This window comes from Trachemys scripta, chromosome 10 (assembly GCF_013100865.1).
Source record: "Trachemys scripta elegans isolate TJP31775 chromosome 10, CAS_Tse_1.0, whole genome shotgun sequence".
Taxonomy (NCBI): Eukaryota; Metazoa; Chordata; order Testudines; family Emydidae; genus Trachemys; species Trachemys scripta.
Window position 1 is genome coordinate 12,641,696 of NC_048307.1, and position 14,906 is coordinate 12,656,601.

The 14,906-nt window shown below is 42.6% G+C and overlaps 1 protein-coding gene across 3 annotated transcripts in view; it reads left to right on the top strand.

Annotated features, from left to right (window-relative positions):
• C10H7orf50 (chromosome 10 C7orf50 homolog) overlaps positions 1-14,906 on the top strand; it is a 51,112-nt gene that overhangs the window by 6,935 nt on the left and 29,271 nt on the right. For all 3 annotated transcript variants that reach the window (XM_034784060.1, XM_034784062.1, XM_034784061.1), the window contains exon 2: positions 6,089-6,276. In XM_034784060.1, the coding sequence (XP_034639951.1) occupies positions 6,089-6,276 (188 nt within the window). The remainder of the gene's footprint in view (positions 1-6,088; positions 6,277-14,906) is intronic.

The window sequence follows — 14,906 nt, forward strand, 5'->3', positions numbered from 1 at the left end:
GGGAGGGGGTCATGACTCATTCTTCCCCAGGCCTTGGCTGCAGCAAAGAAGGGGTGGATGAGGGTGTTCAGGGAGAGATGAACAGCTCCGGCCACTCTGTCTTGTTGAGATCAGTTTAGTCTTTGAAAGCACAAGATTAGGGAGATGAGTCAGAGTAAATTTGGCTGATATGTAAAGCCAGACAGAACAAATGTTTAGCTTTCAGCAGGTGTCTTTGGCAAATCAGGTTGCATACAGGTATTATATCTAACATACCCTTCCCTTTGTATGTAAATAATAATAATGATACTTAGCATTGACACTGTGATTTTCATTTTAAAGCATTTCACAAACATTCATTGAATGGCATATTAAGGCTTTGGCATCAAGGAAGTGTAGTTTAGCCAGCCTTTTATTATAATAGGTTATCTGTGCATGCAATTCTGGTTTCAGTCTTGGATGCTTTATACTCAGCAGGGAGATTGAATGGGGTCATTAGTTGGGGGGAAGGAGATAGCTGTGGGGGTATTGGTGGGGCTGGAGGGGGGCAGTGGACTTAGTGGTGGGAGTGTTGGGGACAGGCAGTAGGGGGTATTGATGGGGCTGAGGGGAGGGATGCTCCTTGAAATTCATTTGAAAATGTTGGTCTATGACTTTGTGGTTTGCACTCATTCTTAGATGCTTAAATCTAATGTACAGTATGCAGCTAGATTGCATACAAATGTTCATTAGCAAGACTGAAACTCCTGGCTTCCACAATAAATATATTTATAAAAACCGATGAAGCTAGTATGAAAGGGTTAAAGCTCAGTGTATGTAGAAAGATTCTGTGAATTATAAAACTCCTAGCGTGTCTATAGTGAATGTGTTGGGAACTTTGAACAGAAGCCTGGGTGGATCATGTTTTAATCAGAATGGATTATAGGTTGTTCTGCCAGAAGGTACCTTGATGTATAAACTCTGACTCTCTTAACACAGGATAAATTCAAGTCTAAAGGGAGAACAGTGCTTTTGTTTCAGATGGCACTGAAGAGCCAAAATTGTTATGCTTGAAACAAATGTCAGCGACTGGGATTTTGTATTTAGACCTAGTTACATGGATGCAGCAACTTGTGTTGTATTACGGGAGCAGTAGGGAGAGGGATAAAAAGCTTTTTGATAATGTATGGAATGTGTGGGGGAAGGGAAGATAGATACGCATTTACTGTAAGTATGCGGACGCAAGAGGCCTCTTTCTCAGAACTATTCTAATGACGTGCCACAGTCACTTTATTTGAAAGCTTCATGGCTCAAGGAGAAAAGAAAACACATTCATTACATTATTTTTAAACGAAGATTAAATGTAGTGTGTCCTCTATTGGACGGCTGCTTTAGTAATCTTTCACAAACATTTTAGGAATGACTCCACACTGTTTTTCCTAGATTTTGCATGGCTAGATTGTTATTTTAGTAAATACTACAGCAGCTTATCGAGTGAAAACTTCTCTTCCTGTAAAATAATTACCTTCATCCTAGATACGAATTCTTTTTTAGTATGAATTACAAAACCTCTTCGATACAAATGCAGTGCATGCTCAAGTTGCTTGATTTTTCTAAGTGTTTGTGCCTGTGCATGCTGGCTGCAACCTCTGCTCAAGAAAATATTTGAGAGAACACAAAGCAAATCTCCTTTCTTAGACTTTCCCTCATTTATTCAAATATCTGTTTTCTGTCTCTGTCTTGTTCAGATCAGTTTAGTCTTTGAAAGCACCAGGTTGGGGAGATGAGTCAGAGTAAACTTGGATGATATGTGAATCCAGACAGAAAAATGTTTAGTTTTCAGCAGGTGTCTTTGGCAAATCAGGTTAGCGTACAGGTATTGTTTTATCTAACATCTCCTTCTCTCTGCATGTAAAAATAATAATGATACTTAGACTTTACATTGTGATTTTCATTGTAATCACTTCACAAACATTCATTGATTGACACATTAAGGGTTTTGCCCTTATTAGGGAAGTGTAATTTAACCAGTCTTTTATTGTAATTGGTTATCTTTTTGTGCAATTCCAGTTTCAGTCTTGGGTGCCTTATACTCATAATAGGTGAAAAGGAGACACAGAGAATAGTTAGTTGTATTGTTGGTGGATGTGTTCAGTTTGGCTCCGTATGCTATGACATATAGATAGAACTATGTCCCTTGGAATTATTTTTTCCCTGCTTTGCAAGTATGGTATTGTAGGTACTTTGAGACTATAGGTACGCAATTGAAATTCTCCTCTTGGGGGGTTCATTTTTAACAAATTTCATTTCTTGTTATAAATGCCTTCTCAAAGCTAAAGGGGGTATTACGGAGCCTGTTACAGGCTTGGCTGAGTACCCTACCGGATGGTCACCAGGCTGTTTATAATCAGACTTAACCGTTGAATCCCAAATGCTTTCGAGTCAGCTGGGCCTGGGTAGAGTCCAGACACGGTCTATAGTTCTAGCCAATCAGGAACATTCCCAGGATGCAGGCTCACTGTCTGACCCCCTTCTTGGGACATGGGACTCTGCAGTCCAACTGCCCGAAGCCCTTGAGCCAATACTGAGCCCCCATCTCCCCCTCCCCTTCCCCGCCAACTTCCTCAGCTGCTTATGTACACTCACCCCAGGGTTCTACCCCCGTGGGGACTCTGGTTCATACTCTAAGTCTTTGGGGACACCTTTCCAATAAGGAACACCTGCTTTGTAAATGAACTTCTTAAATACACACACTTTACTTTTGACAACTCAGGAAAGTTACAGATCCAGGCAGGGGTGGCAGATATAATAGCCTCCCCTGGCACGGGCACCGCCGCCCCTGCCACCGGACGCCTGGGCCACGGTGGCCCCGCCTCTTTCCCTCCCTGCTGGGAGTGGGCTTCTACAGAATGTTTTTGCTTATTTATTATGTGCCATGCAGGTTCCCGGGCAGCTGAGGGAGGTGGTAGCTGCCACTCCGCTTCCTGGGTCCCTTGGACTCCCCAGGGAGATTACTGATGGACCCAGAAAGCTGATAGCAGATACCACCTCCTCAGCCGCCCGGGAACCTGCATGGCGCATATAAAAGCTCATCATTCTCCACCTGGCTGCTCCTCTCCACCCCTCTCTCTGGCGGTCCCTGCTGCCACTCACTGGTTCCTCCTTCTCCTACCCCCCGCTGCTGCTTGCTGGTCCCTCCTCCCCACTCGGACCCCCCATCTGCTGCTTGCCATGGGAGGTGGGAGGAGGGATGCGGCGAGGTGGGGGTCTAGAAGGGAGGGAGGAAGAAGAGGGGGGATGCAAGTGGCGGCAGGGGGGCTGAGCAGGGAGGAGTGGGGAAGGAGAGGTGGGTGGCAGGCGGGGAGGGGGTCGAGCAGGGAGGGAGGAGGGAATGGCAAGTGGTGGCAGGGGGGCCAAGCGGCGGGGAGGAGAAGGGAAGGAAAGGAGGGACATCCATGTTGAGCGGGGAGGAGGCAGGCCTGGGGTGAAGTGGGGGCAGGGCCTGGGGCAGAAGAGATGGTACAAGGAGCTAACCTCCCTGAGGGGATGCTTCACCCGCCACCCATGGATCTAGGCAAAACGACCAACAGCTGAATGCAATCCCCACCTGTTAGACAGATCTCATCTCTCTGTTTGAGGACTGTCAATGTTCAGGCTAGGCAGAAACTCCCTTGTCTCCCCTGTATCAAATCCCTCTTGCTGTTGGTGATGGTCAGTCTCTTCTATCCAGAAACCTCCTTGCTTATAAACACAGCCATGAAGTCCCCATGTGAAACTCCATACCCCAGTCATCCTGGGTTCAAGTGCACAACTGCTCTTTCATAGGTATTGGGCTAGTGGATAAAAGTCATTAGCAAGTCCGAAGTCCTGGCTAGTCCTTGTTGATGATTCTTCCTGTGTTAGTTCTCCACAAGATTTAGAAGCACCCCTTCCTCCATAGGACCTTGTTAAACATCATAACCAGGTACACATATATTGTTTAAACTGGCTCACGACATAAGACGTCAAGTATGCTCAGATACAAAATGAAAGCCAGAAAACAAAATGTGTGACATACTGGGTACAGGCCTACCCCAGCCTGTCACAGGGCCATAATTTAGAAATGTGCTTTGTTATTGATGATTGGGAATAAACTACTGTGGCAAAAATATTGGAAAGCTGTCTTGTCTATTAAGCATTAAGATGTAGACTACTGTACTTGGACACACCAGACTTTGAATGAACATGCAGTGATACTCAGATATGGGCCAGAGAGTTCTGAGAGACATCCAAAATGTTTGAGAGTTTCTTTTGTGCACATTTTGTAAATTCCCAGTGACGACATTTCTGAAAGTGAGTTTGGTCAAGAATGCTGGCTCTGCCCTTTCTTCCCACAACTGAAACGTAAAGGACAGAGTAATGGTTCTCTGTTTCATGCAGCAAATCATTTATGTGACCAGAGAGCTTCAGGTAGACTCCGCCCCATCCTAAGACCCTGTCTTTGTTGTGGTTTTCCTTGCCTGGGGATTTTGGAGGCTATCAGAGAAGCCTTTGTGTATCCTAGCTTAAGAACCACTAGAATGGAAAATTGACAAGGAGACATCAGGAAACACTCAACTTCTGTGCAGACTTCCCCAGATGTCAACAATGAGCTTCTCCTTTTCCCCTCTTCACTCAGTTATTTGGATCCCTCTGTGTGTTAGGATTTTGATGACCCCTAAAGTATCTCATATGCACACTTTCCCTCTTCCTCTTCGTCACATGCAAACCTTTCCCCACTGGATTTTTTCAACCTGACGATTTCCTCTAGATGACCTCTTCAGGTCCCTTCCAATCCTACGATTCTATGAATTATTGCCTATAAGTTTGTCATGGACAAAAATTTCTTAATATTCTTGGAATCTTTTATACAAACCTGATCTTTTGCCACGTAACATATTTTTACTATGTGTACTCTTAGTGCATTTAGACTAGATTCTCCCTGCCTAATACAGTGTATTCTATTTCATGCACTTCATGGTTGCCAAATAGATAGGTTAGCATGTGGTATGCTTATGCAGGTATTTTGTTACTTCTAATAATTCCATTTTCAGTATGAATAGCTGTTCCATCTGCAAACCTTAAGAAACTCCAATCTTGGGAGTGGGAGAGGAAATTGAAGTTTCTTTAGATTTGCAGATGGAACAGTTATTCATACTGAAAATGGAATTATTGCAAATAACAAAGTACATAAGTATATCACGTGCTAACCTATTTATTTGGCATACATAAAGTATATGAAATATAACACTCTCTCTCTTTCCGCTCAATCCTTACACTGATGAAAAAAAAGACAAAACAAACAAGGTTCAAATTCTTGGTCTTCACTCACAAGGTGCAAGGTCTTTGCCACTCAGTGGCCCTGGGCCCAGGATATCCAGATTACCTAAAGCTTCAGGATGAAGACCAAACACAGAAGCTAAGGATCATCACAAACCTCTCCACCTTTCGCCTCCAGTGCAAGGCACATGCCTTCTCTAATACAAACGCATAGCAACATGTGTATATATATTTTAAAAAATCCTACCAAAACAAAACACTTCACTGCACACACTTCTCACCTTGGGGAGAGAATGAGAGAACAAACAGCAGGTGACAGATGTTAATCATGCCACTTAAAGTACTCAGATACTATGGTAATGAGCCCGGTATAAAAACCTACATAGAACAAAACTTCTGAAGGCTTGCTCATTTTGGAGATTGGTGCTGAAAGTATAATTATTTACAGTAGCCAGGGCTGGCTCCAGCTTTTTTGCCGCCCCAAGTGGCAAAAAAATAAAAACAAAAAAACCCCAAACGATTGAGCTCCCGCTGAAGTGCCGCCGAAGAAGAAGAGGCGGAGTGAAGGACCCGCCACCAAATTGCCACCGAAGACTAACACGGAGCGCTTGGGCAGCCGCCGAAGTGCTGCCGAAGACCAGGACGTGCCTCTCCTTTCTGTTGGCCGCCCCAGGCACCTGCTTCCTTCACTGGTGCCTGGAGCCGACCCTGACAGTAGCGTTTGGCAGTATAGGAGATTGATAGCGCATACAGTAAAATTAGCAACCTGAGGTTCTAGTATGAAATATTTCATGAGCTCTTCAATTAAAGTTATTCTTGTATTTTATTTCAGAGAACAAAAAAAGTGGAGGAGGAGGCGGAGGAACTTACCAGAGAGGAAAGGAGGACATTGGAAAGAAAACTAAAGAAAGAGCGTAAGAAGGAAGAAAAAAAACTGATGCGGGAAGCTGGAATTGCTGCTAAGAAAGAAGAGCCCAAAAAACCATCAGGAGCTGAGTTGGCACTGGAGTATTTAACTAGGTAAGAACCCTAAAATCTATATAAAGTTCTCTAAGAAAAGTAATCTGTAGACAATATCTTAGCCAGGGCTAAGGCAGGCTCCCTGCGGCTCCAGGAAGCGGCCAGTAGGTCCGACTCCTATGCGCAATAGCCAGGGAGGATCCGCACGCTGACCCCACTGTGAGCACTGGCTCTGCAGCTGCCATTGGCTGGGAACCACAGCCAATGGGAGCTGCGGGGGCGGCAGCTGTGTGAGCGAGCGGCATGCAGAGCCCCCTGTGCCTAGGAGCCAGACATGCTGGCCGTTTCTGGGAGCTGTGCCGAGCCAAGGCAGGCAGGAAGCCTGCGTTAGCCCAGCTGCGCCACTGACCGGGAGCCACCTGAGGTAAGGACTGCCCAGCCAGAGCCGGCACCCCGAACCCTGTCCCGCACCCCAACCTCCTAACCCAGGTCGGAACCCTCTCCCGCACACTAACTCCCTCCCAGAGCCTGCACCCCAACCCTCTGCCCCAGCGCTGAGCTTCCTCCTGCACCCAAACTCCGTCCCAGAGCCTGCACCCCACATCCCCTCCCGCACCCCAGCCTTGTTCCCTCTCCCGCACCCAAACTCCCTCCCTGAGCCCACACCCCAGACACCCTCCCACATCCCAACTTCTTGCCCCAATCCTGAGCCCCCTCCTGCACCCCAAACCCCTCATCCCCAGTCTCACCCTCAGTGGGAGCCCCCAGCCCGGAGCCCCTTCCCGCACCCTGAATCCCTCATTTCTGGCTCACATCTCCAGCCAGAGCCCTCCCCCCCTCCTACACCCCAACCCCCTGCCCCAGCCTGGAACCCCCTCCCGCACCCTGAATCCCTTATTTCTGGCCCCATCCTGGAGCCTGCACCCCTGTCCCAGCCTGGTGAAAGTGAGTGAGGGTGGGGGAGAGCGAGCAACGGAGGGAGTGGGGATGGAGTGAATGAGGCCTCAGAGAAGGGAGCACCTTGGGGAAGGGGGGCAAGGGGCGCAGCAAGGGTGTTGGTTTTGTGCGATTAGAAAGTTGGCAACCCTAAAGAAAAAGGCAGTCCCCACCCTGAAGATCTTACAGTCTAAGTATAAATATTCCTAGAATTGCTGCACTTTCAAAGATTGTTGAGATCTTGCTAACGAAGGTCGCTAAAAAGATTGCATCGAGAGAACTTGTTCTATTTATTTAGTCTGTTGTTTTAAAAGAGACACAGTTGCTTTTACTCTCTATGTAATGAAATTATATTAAATAGTTTGAGATCATGCAATATTACTTAATTTCACCCAAAGCAATCTATGACATTTGGAAGTTATAAATTAGATGCACTAAACTTTGTTTTAAACTTCGTAAAGTACAAAGCCTTATATTTGCATACATACCATGTTATAATTACATGACCAGTTAAGTGATTGGTTTCAGACTGCAAATAGTTATTTACTATAGTTTGCTTTATGCTGGAATTTTACATACAAATATGCTAAGTCAGTGCTTACAATAAAAAGAAATGCAGTGAAACTTTCATAGCATGCTTCAGCCAATTAGACATTATGGATAAACAGAAAAGTAGTGTTTATTTTTTTCCAAACTGCAAGTTACACAGCACCTCTAAAAACTCCAGAAGATTTGCATGTTACAAAGAATAGGTTACCACTTGGAATAGCCCCAGTTTTCTATTTCTGGTAGTGCTTAATACTGAAATTCTCAGACAGTCTGAATGGTTACTTACAACTTACAACTCTCAGTGGGGCAGGAGGAAATTAATTGCATTCCAGACTGGGGGACACGTGCATTTTTGTTACATAAACTTCATCATGGAGTGATTGAAAATATTATTGTCATTTTGCTATCTGGAAAACAGCTGGGATACTTCACCATTGTTTTGAACTGCAGTTGGATTGGCAGCTAGCTACCATCTGTTTCAACTGTACTCTGGAATGTGTGTGTATTAGTGGTGGATATGGAGATAATGGTTTTCAGGATTGGAAAACAAAGAAACAAGCTGTGGGGTTTTTGGTTAATGTTCTAGTATTATCTTTGTTGATTTTTGCCTACTTAGATGGTACATTATGACACCTTCTGAGAGTATTTTTTCTTTGGAGATAAATTTGACTACAAGAGTTTCACTTGACCTAATAGTAAATTACCTGTGAAGCTGTCAAAGTACAGCTGACACGCAGATTGGTCAGGTAATAAATAGTTGGAGTCCTGTGGATATATACCGCAGTAGGATATCCAGGGGATTATTGCATAAACCACTGACTTGTGTCTAGTAAGCTTAACAGAAAGAGGTCGTAAGATGCTGAACTGCAGAGCAAACATGTCGATGTAGGTTTCCAACCTTGAATTCCAGTTAGCTATCCTGCACTAATATAAATTACAGAAAAATCTGCCTGATCTTTAGTCCTTTGGGAAACTTCCTAAACCCCTAGAGATGGGCAACAAAACAACCTGAATTTAAATTTGTCGCAAAGGAACATGCCTATGTTTTGTATCCTCAAGAGCATCTAGAATGAAATCCTGGCCTTATTTAAGTCAATGTCAAAACTCCCACTGACTTCAATAGGGTCCAGGATTTTAGACCTGGTGTTTTGTAATATCTACAGTCATCTTCTGAAGAAAGAAATATGTTGGAAGACAAGGCAGTAGCACAGATACAAGAGTTGTCTGAAATTTGAAATAAACAAAGGAGAATGTTGTGGGTTTGTTTTGACCCTTCTAGGTAATATGACCTACCAGAGATAAAATAGTTGCTAAACGGGTTGGAAGCCTAACTGTCTGAGTACAGGGTGAATCTCCTATGGAACAAGTGGAACTTCACGTCCTCACTGAGGACTGAGACTGTTGTTTCACTTCATTAGCTATAGAATATTCCTAACATTACACAACACCACACTGGCTTCTGAATTCACTAAAAGAAATCAACATCAAGTTGTTATAGGGAAGTTTCTTTTGACAAGTTAAGGAATTCAGAGGAAAATATCAGAAAATCTTCAGTGAGAGATTCATATACAGATCTATATGCTAGAGATGCATGGGAACATTTAAGTTATTATTTTTAGGAGAGAGGAGATTGTTTACATATTCCAAGAGTTATTAGTTCTTTTTGTTTAGCTGTTCTACTATATGGGACAGAATAAATAATATATTCTCACCAGAGATGGGTCAACCCATTTCAATTGATACTGAAAGAAAGAAAGAAAGAAAGAAAGAGGAGTTGGCTTTTATGTTTTGTTAGTACTTCTTTATATAGAAGACCCTGGTTCAGGAGCAACTTTTATGGGGTAATTTGAAAATAAAATGGAAGCACTCAGCATGCAAGCTAGAGTTCCTTCTTTGATGGTGCGTATCATCTCTCCCCCAAGACATGCCTCATCCTCCTAGGTGAGATGATTTAACAAAGGGATAATGTTTATAAGAGGGAATAAGGCATGCACAGAGTGGGGCAGGTAGTAACTGTTGATTGGTTACTTTATCTCCCGATGATTAAAAAAAAAATCACACTTGCATTGAAAATAATACTCAGCATGGCACAGCAGTGCTAGATTTTCCGTGGTAGAAATAACTGTGCTTTTGCTTGTCCTCTTCCTCCCCCAATCCTGCATTAACACTGTTGGTTGCCTGCCTTCAGAAAGTTCTGTACTGCTAGGCACAGTGTGCTAGAAATTGAACTATAGTTTGTTACTAATGAGGGGCAGAGGAATTAGAGAAGTCTGGGCCCTGGCCACATGATATCCTTTGCTACGATGAGATGCCACTATATTAAATATTATGGTCTAGATCCTCAGGTGGTCTAAATCACGATTTATGTCACCAGAGGATCTGCTCTGATGAAAGGCAGGAAGTCTTAGACTATGGCCATATCAGCACCGTCATGAGCGCAGGCCTAAGCAGGATAGGTGACTACATTCACAAATAGATAAGGGGCACAAAATGAAATGGGAAGATGATGAAGAACAAACCAAGTAAAATCAGTTCTGACCAGGATGGATTCCCAGGAAGTACAATCCATTAGTCATTTCATTGATCACATGTGAGCCAACAGGGACAAATCCATCAGGAAATGAACCTTAATATTCTCTAAAGCAGATTATTTTTTCAGCTGACTTCAAAAAGAAAATACCCTGTAAATATAAGGATGTTCATTGAAAGACGCCTTAGTTGACCAAAAACACTTTAAAATGATTTCAGATGACAATGCTGCCTTTTAATTGAAGGAATTTAAGTCACACTAGCAAGAGGAACACTTTAATTACAGTGTTTCCTAATGTTCGGTTATATTAAAAAGAAAAACACACTGTATTTGAATAATATCAGATGTGACACACTGCTGCCCTGACAAAAGCCTGGAAATTGAAAGGTAAGACTCAGCTTGCATCCTTAGTTTATCATGTCTAAAAATAAAACAAATGCATGAGATAGATATGATCAGAACATTTTCCGGCCTTTGTCATATCTGAATTTTGTGTAAATGTAATTTTTTTCATTTTAACTGTGTTTTTAATTATCATAGAATCTTATAAGGTATAAAATTGCTGTGTACTACTGCCCTAATAAGTAATAACTTTGAAGGTTGGTCAATATTTAGTATTAATTGATAATATGAGCTAGTGATGGGAAAGCCACCAAAATATTTAGTTTGGAAAAGCATCCCAAAGTTCAGCAGCTGAACATATCTAGTCCTGTTTGACCAAGAAATTAGTCTGTAAATCTAAGAACAGACTTTCTCATGAGATTTCCTGTTCTTGGTTTTAGATGCAGTAAAAGGCTCATGAGAGTGGGGGTTTTTTTTCTTTCTTTTGGTGTTTTGATATTTTTGCTTCTAATTCTGGATGAAATCAGGAAATATAGAGAGGCATGAACATTTTTTAAAAAGTTAACCAAACCATTTCTAGCTTCCAAAAACGTCAGGTAGTTATTTTATCTGAACTTGCTGGTCCTTCTAAATTATGGATCCTCCTGACAATTATGCAGGTACGTGGGGTTTTATGCGATGGCCAAGTATCAAGATAAATCAGTTCCAAAGGAAAAGTCATAAGCTAGTGTCAGCTAGCAAACCATATGCCAAAACTGGACTTCGAGTAAACCCAGGTATTTGTTTCATGGGCTGGTCCCCTGGATGGGTTTACAAGCCCCCGTCGCAGACCAGAAGCTTTGAATTGCTTTCTGTTCACTAGTGTGAGACCAGACACAACCAGCAGAGGGCAGACCAAAGTTTCTGCCATTTCCTACCAGTCTCCTTCCTAAAGATATGGAAGACTGTTTTCCATCGCCCCTTCCCTTGGCCAGTGAAAAGAAGAAAGGGGGAGAAGAAACCCTCGTTTCCCCATGATTATCTTATTTCATGTCACCCTCAAAATAGAGGCTTTGGCAGCTCCTTCCAACTTGGTTTCCTCAATTTGAAGATCCCAGCATGTCTATAATCTGCAAGTACCAGTTCCTCATCAAAGGGAGACCAGGGAAGAGATTTGAGGGAGTGTGGAGGGGAAAGAATGTTGATGCAGAAGGGAGGTGGAGGGATTATAAGAACATGGAAAGGGAAAGGAGAAAATAGTGTAGGTAGAGAAACAGATGAAGGATGTATGGGGAACAGAAGAAAACCGAAGGATAGGAAGATAGACTAGAAAATATGCCAGATTATATAAAAGGGTGCAAAGAACAGAGGGTTATAGTGTTCATTTGGTAACATGGATCAGATCTTAGTTTCAAAAGCCATCCTGTTAATGTCGCTGCTCTTCATTTATACTGATCAGTGAGGATTCAGTTTTAAGGCTGAATTTAGAGATTCTTTTAATTTCTTAGACGCTTTCAAAGTTGGGGGGAAATTTGCACCTTTCTGAGCGCTACTTGGCTGCAAGAAAAGGATGTTGCGACTCATGGGAGTGCTAATGAAAGATATTGATAACCTGGTTGATTTGCCATGGCACTAAAATGTCTGGCAAAACTTGCTTTGTCTTGGCAACTCACTTGGTGCTAGAGCTGTTCTTTCTATTGTGCCTGATTTAGGAAGGTGGTGTTATATGGATCTGCACACATGGCCTCATCCAGTGCCCATGGAAACCATGCAGTGATCACTCAGATATAACCAAAACAAGTGGAATGCCAAGATTGATTCCGTATACACATCTGAACTGAAAAGGAGATGAATTAATCTCCCTAACTGGATATAGCTATGAACAATCCCTGCCTGGGATGTCATTTATCAGCTACTCCTAAAAAGTACTTTGGAAGTGCTTTCCCCCTCTGCTTTAAAATGCTCCATGTTGCACCAAATAACATCTAGTGTCAAAACACTTTCCTGGGGAGGATCATTTCTGTACCCTTATAGATTTTATCTTCCTCTGCGAATCACTCGTTTTTCTATGGCACCTGGCCAACAGAGTGATTTAGAGTGTATCTAGAGAACTATAAAGCATTTTTAAAAGAAATATCAGAGAAACAGGACATATCCAAAACCACAAAAGTAAAAATGCAGCTTTTGTGATTTTCAGTTTGAGTGGAGAAATTTTGTAATTCTAGTAACACTATCCCTGATCTGATGGACACTGTTGGTCAATTCCAATAGTACTGCAATCACACTAGAACTAGAGTCCTTGCTAACCAAAGGCATTAGCTCTGTCAGCAGAATCAAAGGTGTCCTAACCCTTGGCCAAGGCTGTTAATAGTTGTGCCGAACTTGTTTCAGCTCAAAATAACTCTGCTTTTCCGAAGACACGTTGGCATTTGTTACCAGGCTCCTACCACCAGACTCCTAGAGAGCTTCTAGAGAGCTTCTAGAGGAGGCCAGTATTATCTAGCATAATATCTAGTATTAGGACTTTAGATATGAGAGTAGTAGATGCTTTGGAACTCTAAACATACAGCTAGATATTTCCCTCCAGAGCCCAGAGAGTAATTTGGGTTTGACAGAAATTTAACATCCAGTCTGCTCCCTCCCTTTCTCAGGATACAGCAAATTTGTTTAGGGAAGACATCAGTGCGGGTATTCTCCGCAAACAGTAGGGTTGAGGGGGAAAGCAACCGGTGACCTTGTTTCACTGGCCCTCCCTCCAGAGAGAGAAAAGAACGGAGTGAGATCACTCTCTGTTCTGAAGCACCTCTGAAGAAGAACCTTTAACTCAACTTTTTTTTTGTTATTTTTTTTAAGATTGCAGTTAAACCAAATTAAAGCATATTTAGATTCTTTTTTTAATTGGTGGTATAATTCATATTAGACTTTGGTACAGATAAAGTAATGCTCTGATTGTGGAAACAGCAGCAAATTTATTTTTACTATATCTTAGTATTTTGTGTAATAAAATTTAAATTGTTTTCTACTTTAAATGAAACTTGGATGTCTTTCTAAAAGATGGCTTTGCTCTAGCTCAGCTAGAAGTTATGGGCTTAATGCAGGAATGGGCCATCTATGACCCATGTTATGCTCGAGGTCAGACTTCCATAATGGTGTCTTCTGGCATTAAAATCCAGTAACCTATAAGAGGGATGTCATGAAAATTAAGTTCAAAACAAAGCTGTGTTCAGACTCCAATGCAAATGTTATTAAAACTTTGGGATAGGTTTTCTTCCTTAGAATAATAGCAAGAAAATGGTTTATGCAGAATTCGAAATTCCAGGCCCTGAGTGTATTCATAGCTGTCAAAATAAATAGGACCTACAATACAATCCTAAAGAATCATGCAGTTTTAGGCATAAATAATAGTTTTAATCGTACGATGGTAGCCAGTGTATAAACCAGAGTGTGTCATAAAGATTCCATAAATTCCCAGCCACTCCATAAACTACACAGCTTCATCTAAGGTTCAAGAAGGCTTGAGCAAATTCTTAAACATATCTCTATATCCAGATTTCTTTTCCAAATGAGTGGTGACTTTTGCTTATGTCCCCAGAATGCAGTTACTGAATTATGTAACATTTGGAAGGCTGGGGAATTTGTGACATCTTTGGATTGATGTTGACTCTAACACATAGAACAGCAAAGTCTCATTGCACACTTCCTACTGGACAAAAGAGGGAAATACTATGTATGTAGAAGCCCATGTGTTATCCTGAATTGCGTAAAGATTGCTCAAGAGTTGATCAGATTGTGTCACAGTTAGTTCATTAGCTAAAATGGAATGTGAATAAACCCCTGGAAAAAAATGCTTTCAACTGATTTAAGAGAAGAAAAAACTGTTGTAATTAGGAACTGATTGGGGATTCCCTTCAAAAATTGTAATTTAGTCAGACATGATTCTGGCCATTTGGTCAAATTCATCAAATCAGATGATAAAATCAGGACTATTCCCAGATACCTTAAATGGACACTGCCAGATAGGTGATAAATTCACATTCTACACTGCTATGAGGCAGTAACCATTTTAAGTTTAGACAGGCCACTTTTTGCTTCTATCCTGACTTCAGAGACTTGTACCTACAGTTCTGCCTAATGCCAGAAACCTGCTGCAACTCTCCATCTCAGGACCCATCTGCTACTTCTTTGCCCTGGCCAAACCACTCCAAGCCTCAGGCCTCCAACCAGTCCACCCCAGCCACAGTGGCTGGCCTAAGCCCAGGGCCACTGACTGGCCCCGAGCACCGGCCCGGCCTCCAGGCTGGCTTAACCCGCCCCTGACCGCAACCGGCCAAACCCTGTGCTCCAGGCCCACCAT